At 33.9% G+C, this 6482-nt stretch overlaps 1 protein-coding gene and 1 pseudogene across 2 annotated transcripts; one reads left to right on the top strand and one right to left on the bottom strand.

The window, feature by feature from the left end:
- Positions 1-563: 563 nt before the first annotated feature.
- LOC147948655 (uncharacterized) lies at positions 564-2903 on the bottom strand (annotated as a pseudogene).
- On the top strand, positions 2731-5860 carry LOC104718015 (PGR5-like protein 1B, chloroplastic). Of its 2 annotated transcripts, none has more exons than XM_087483334.1 (11): positions 2731-3520; positions 3807-3915; positions 4029-4125; positions 4213-4313; positions 4395-4451; positions 4589-4665; positions 4769-4820; positions 4920-5030; positions 5140-5237; positions 5320-5403; positions 5505-5860. In XM_087483334.1, the coding sequence occupies exons 3-10, from the start codon at positions 4056-4058 to the stop codon at positions 5387-5389; spliced, it is 636 nt and encodes a 211-aa protein (XP_087339460.1). In that variant the 5' UTR covers positions 2731-3520; positions 3807-3915; positions 4029-4055; the 3' UTR covers positions 5390-5403; positions 5505-5860. The 2 variants fall into 2 exon arrangements, with proteins under 2 accessions (XP_087339460.1, XP_010433977.2); XM_010435675.3 differs by having other exon boundaries at positions 3043-3520; positions 3807-3919.
- Positions 5861-6482: the final 622 nt, after the last annotated feature.

The following is a 6482-nucleotide window of genomic DNA, read 5'->3' as shown; positions in this document are numbered from 1 at the left end:
TATGATGCAAACCAGAAGGACGTTCTGGAAATTTTTTCCAACACATGCCTTTTTCCAAATTTATTAGAAGTTATATACATCTACTTCTTTCTATTCTCAGTGGCAGACTGAGTTTCATATCCTTGAATGTATGTCTTTGAAACTCAACAAATTCCTTTTAGAATTCGGAGAATATAAGACATTATTTATGGAAAACTTTGTTCCATTAGGCAATACAAAGTTAGCTTTGCCACTTCCTTCAATCAAGTATGTAGGACCTGATATTGTATTGACAATAATTTTTGTCGGTTTTAACTCAAAGAAAAATCTCTTATGTCTGAGAATAGTGTGTGTTGTTCCACTATCTGGTATACAAATTTCTTTGATATTTTTCCTTGTAATTGTTTTGTTTGAATCCTAAGTATATTTTATTTATATTAATAATATAAGTATATTTTATTTATAGAGAAACATATAATGATTATACATCATCTTATTTTAAGAAACAACATTATTTTAAAACAACTGAAATACATAATACTTATATAATGGCGTTGGAGACTACTAGTCTCACTACAAGCATTTCAGTTATCCGCATGAGCGGTGTCGTCGAACTCGTTCACGAAGTCAGATGCATCGAGGTACGATGTATCCTCAAAATGCTCTGTGAGGTTCACTTCTTTCCTTTTCCCTTTTGGGACTCTTTGAACAATTTTCAAAGATGTTCGGGGGTTCACACACATGGACCCAATGTCCTTTCGATCCACATCTATAATAGATGTTCTCAGTCTTCTGTGCGTTACTTTCTTGGGATTCTTTTCCCTTAGGACCTTGTTCAGAACGAACCCATTTATAAGACCTCTTGTTTTGTGGGTGAAAAAATCTTCCACGTCCGCGATCAATCGACGACCACGAGCTTGATAGGTTTGACTTCCTCTCTCCAGATTTTTCACATCCGTTGCATTTACTTCCGGAAATGCCTTTGTTCCCGTAGGACGAGAGTTGTGGTTTTTGAGGAGAAGTTAATTATTCTTCTCCAACAATATGAGAGTCACAATTAACTCAGAAAATCTCTTTTATCCACAATTTCTATACATCTCATGGAGGACTCGATGTTCTTTATGAAAAGTGAGGTAAGTTTTCTCGAGCATTTCAGCTTCGGTAATAGGCTTACCACAATATTTTAATTGCGATACAATCCTCAGCATAGCAGAATTATAATCCTCCACTTTTTCAAAGTCCTGGAATCTCAAGTTTCTCCAGTCTTCTAATGCATGGGGGTGAGCTATTTCTCTCTGGTTGTCAAACCGTGCTTTTAAAGCTTGCCACAGCTCTGCTGAGTCTTTTATGTGTGCATAGTCATGCGTCACATTTTCATCAAATTGTTTTCTCAGGAATATTATTGTCTTGGCCTTATCTTTGGAAGGCGACATATTTTTCAATTTTATGGTCTCCGACAATTTTTGCGACTCTAAATAGAGTTTTACATCTGTCGTCCATGCTATGTAGTTTGCTCCAGTAATTTTGAGAGCTTGAAACTTAAGCTTCTCAATGTTTGCCTTTAGTTATCTTAACACAAAAGTGAATAAATATTATTAGCAAGATAATTTTATTTATTTTAGAATGCACCATTTATATTAATAATGCAAGCGATTACAAATAACACAAATGCATAGAAAAGTAAACCAATGTTAATGGTAAACTCTTCGTGAGTAAATTCTCCAACGAAGAGACCATAAATACAAGTAAGAATTGCAATTAAACAAACAATTAAAAATAAGCTAATCATTTTCCAATATGAAAACTTAAACAACTTTCTTCAGAAAATTTTACGAGGAGTGATGCGGTTTTAGATGAATGAAATAATGAAAATATGAGTGTATTTATAGATTGAAAATTACTGTTCATAGCCGTTTGAAAAGTGTAAGATTTTTGATAAATTTTCGTTGTGACCGTTGGTCAAAAGTATTAAGCATAAAATAAATCATAAATTGAATAATCAATCAGTTAAAATTTAGCAATTTCAGATATATATTAATATACATGTGGCTGAGCCTCCTTATATATTAACTATAATATAAATATAATTTAACGGCAATATTATGGTGAAAGAGTCATCCAGATAAGAGCAGTAAATAAATTATGGTGACGGAGTCATTCACATTATCGGCGGCTGAACCGTCCATTGTTATGGTGCGTGAAGCAGCCATTACAATAGTTACTTATAGGGGTGGAATATCTCCCACTATAGTAACAGATAAATAATGGTGTTTTGAACAACCACTAAATTCTTTTTTATTTAACGAGGCGACGTAACGCCTGGTAGAATAACATATATAATATAATAACATACATATTATAAATATATAATTATAACCAACCAAATAATGTGTTATAAAAGTGTTTGATTTTATGATGAATATAATAAATAAATAGAAAAAAAATTTAGATGCGCCGAAGAATTGGGATACTGAGTAAAAAAGAGACGAGAGAGAGAGATTTTACTTCTTCTATAATTGAAGTTTGTAATGTATTCGTATTTTTGTGTTATAATGAACGATTCATCGTTCTATTTATAGAGGTAAAAAGAGAAGTTACAGTACTTGCATAGTGACGATGAGCTCCACAGAAGTTACGTAATATTTTTCACATGTACGCATCCTTTTGTGACTTTTGTGTTCTCCTTCTTTTGTTGACATTCGTAACATACCCTATATTATATATATTAATAACATTTTTTATCCCTCCACCATTCTATCTCCAGGCACCACTAACACCACCACCATCCTTTGACCACCACCACCACAACCACTACCGACGGCCAGCTCCTCCGGCCATTTCTTCCAGCCATCATCTCCGGCGACCTTCTCCGCTAGCCACCTCCACCAGTCACCATCACCACCATCACTACCATCAACCACCATCTATCAACACTAAATTGCTAATTTTCTCTATCCTAATCCTAATTTCTTAATTTTTTTTTAAATAGTTAGCTATATTTTTCTATAGTTTTTTTTGGTTAGTGAGCAAATTTATCCATAAAAAATATGTATAGTCTGGAAAGAAATCTGGATGTGTATTTGCGGACGTGGAACTCCTAGTCACCACACGATCCTGCTTCTCTTATCTCCTTTCTAATTCTCCCTCCAAAGTCCAAACACGTTGAAATGAAACAAAACCCAAAAGAAAAAAAAAAAAAAAAACCAGAAGGAACCTGAAACTCCAAAACATCCACATCTCAATTCTCAACCACACAAAAGCTCAACCTTCTTACCATTTTTTTTTGGTTTCTTCTTCCCAGAAACAACAACGATCTCACTCAGATCAATTTTTTTTCCCAGAAGAATTAAAAAAAAAATGAGCAGTAAGATGATGGCCTTTACTCTATCAACCCCTAGATTTTCTTCGATTTCTCGCAAACCCATCAACACTTGTTCTCCTTCGAGGACACACTCTGTTCCTCACTTCAGCCATGCACGATCGCTTTCTCTTAGAAGAAGACTTCTCTTATTGCCCCTTCAAGCTTCCACCGATCAATCAGGTTCGATTGTCACTTTAAATTTTCGATTTTTATTTGGATTCACTTACTGTAAACCTCAAAGATTCCTCTTTTAATTTGAGACTTTTGTGATGCCTCTGGTCTTGTTTGGGAGAAAAAAATTGAACCTTTTGAGATTTTTGTGATTCCTCTGAGTTCTGATCTTGTTTGGGAACATAATTGGTGTGAAAAAAAGTTGAGATTTTTGGTCTTTTTATGATCTAATCAACTAAAAGATTGGTCCTTGAGAGTTTCCTTAGTTCTTATATCATTGATGACTTGTCTTCAGGTCAGGTGGGTGGGGAAGAAGTTGATAGCAAGATTTTACCTTACTGTAGCATCAACAAGAATGAGAAGAGAACCATCGGCGAACTGGAACAAGAGTTTCTCCAAGCGATGCAAGTAACAACACCAAATAATAAAGTTTTTATTTTTGTGTTACCTAAATTATGATAGAGAAGTTTTCAAAGTCTTAGTATTGTTTTTTTTTTGTTTCTTATATCTTTTGCAGTCGTTCTATTACGAAGGCAAGGCGGTTATGTCTAATGAAGAGTTTGATAACCTTAAAGAAGAGTTGATGTGGGAAGGAAGCAGTGTTGTCATGCTAAGTAATGAAACTCTATGATCCATAGTTTTTTCACAATCCATTCTCATAAATTCTTGATTCTTGATCGAGTTTTATCTTTGTACTGCAGGTTCTGATGAACAAAGATTCCTTGAAGCTTCGATGGCTTATGTCTCTGGAAATCCAATCTTGAGTGATGAAGAATACGATAAGCTCAAAATGAAACTAAAGGTTTCAAATCTCGTTATACTTAACAAATACTATTTCTTGTTACATGTGTAAACTGGATGAGCATTATGATTGTTTCTGTAGATGGATGGAAGTGAAATTGTGTGCGAGGGTCCAAGATGCAGTCTTCGTAGTAAAAAGGTAAACACTTTTAGGACAGTATAATTGTTCTGATAGCCCATTTGTTCTTTAGACATTTACAGTACATAACATTAGATTCATTGTTTGGGACATACTCTAGAGATTTTATAGACTTGTGACCTCCTTGATTTATGCAGGTTTACAGTGATCTTGCCATTGATTACTTCAAAATGTTCTTACTGAATGTACCAGCAACTGTTGTTGCTCTCGGACTGTGAGTACCAATTCGATTCTGTTCCTCTCTCAACTTTCAAATCACATGATCTCAGCTTTTGTTAGTTATTTTAACATTGCTGTTTCCTTTGCTTGTTCTCCAGATTTTTCTTTCTTGATGATGTTACGGGTTTTGAAATCACATACCTGCTCGAGGTAAAACTTCTTTAGATTCTTCTTTTATGGTTTGGAGAATATAATACGCGTAACATTTCCAATTTTTCTTGCACCATTATTTAAATTCTTCTTTTGCAGCTTCCGGAACCGTTCAGTTTCATTTTCACATGGTTTGCTGCGGTGCCTGCAATTGTATATCTGGCGCTATCACTCACCAAACTGATCATCAAAGACTTCTTGATCTTGAAGGTAAACCATCAATGATCATCTCAGATTCAGTTCTTGAACTGCAAAACCAATTTATATGATTTGATTATTATGAAACGTTTATAATTTTCTTGGAACCTATCTTTCACAGGGCCCTTGTCCAAACTGTGGAACAGAGAATGTATCCTTCTTTGGAACAATACTTTCCATCTCCAACGATGGTAACACCAACAATGTCAAGTGCTCTGGGTAAGTGCCTCAGCTTTAGACTCGAATCTATCACAAAAAGTACTATAACGTATCTTAAAATGTTTTGATTGTTTTGGTTTAGCTGTGGAACGGAGATGATCTATGATTCAGGTTCTCGTTTGATCACATTACCAGAAGGTGGCAAAGCTTAACCCTATGAGCCAAGGTTTAATCCTCATCTTTACTCTAATTTTCTGATCAAACCATTCTTGATTCAATCGAAAGTTCAAGATTAAGTTTTTTTTTTTTTTTTTTTTTTGTTGACAGGGAAATGTATGTAAAATTGATATACTAACAGATGAAGAAGGTGGAGAAATTAAAGAAGAAGAAGAAAAGCAAAAGACTTTGTTTGTGTGCTTTTTGGTATAATCTTCAGATCTTTTCTTGTAGTTGTCATTGACTTATACTGTGTTTGTTAGTAATGTGAGGCGCAATCAAAGAAAAACATCGTATGGTTACTTCTTTGAGAAACTTTGCTCTCATTAGAAAACAAGGAAAAATAGCACCACCTTGTTTTATTTTATTTCATTTTACTTTTATTTCATTTTTTTTTTTGTTTGTTATAGTTTTGATTATATGTGTGTTCCATAATCTTGCATTGAAAAATTATATTTGTTAATCCATGTGAAACTGTAGTGTCAATATGGTCCAAGGCTTTTTCTCTAGAACTTTGTGATTTCTATTAATAAGATGAATTCAATATGTTTCCTTTTGAAATATTCCAATTTCTATCTTCTTAATAAGAAAAAGGTGCAATGATGACCATCATCGTCCTCTTCCCATGCCCTCTTCATCATCATTCACCCATTTCTTTTTCTCACCATTAGACCTAGCTTCCACATGCGTTCATATAGAGATCTAACCCCACTACTTGACCATTTTTTCCCAAAAGATTCACTGAATTAGGATGTAATTATTGTCATTTTTTTTTATCTACATTACTAGACCGGGTTGTATCATTCTATCCGGATTTTAATAGAATAAATTATTGCATCATTGCGGTTTAAAATGTTGAAAGAAAGAACATTATCATATTGTCGAAACTGGATATAAAAGTGTCCTCTTGTTGTTTGCTTATAATTAGGTTTTGATGGAAAAAATAACATTTTTAGTAAAAACATTACTGGATGATATTCCATAGGGCCATTACAGTAAAGACTTTTCTATAAGAGTGTGGGGGCATGAAAAGCACTTGTTAATGTATTATTACATGGTAAAAGAATATAATCAAAACTTTCAAAAATA

This window comes from Camelina sativa, chromosome 2 (genome assembly GCF_030686135.1).
Source record: "Camelina sativa cultivar CO46 ecotype springtype chromosome 2, ASM3068613v1".
Taxonomy (NCBI): Eukaryota; Viridiplantae; Streptophyta; class Magnoliopsida; order Brassicales; family Brassicaceae; genus Camelina; species Camelina sativa.
Note: the sequence above shows the minus strand (reverse complement) of the source record. Positions and strands in the feature narration are given on the sequence as shown.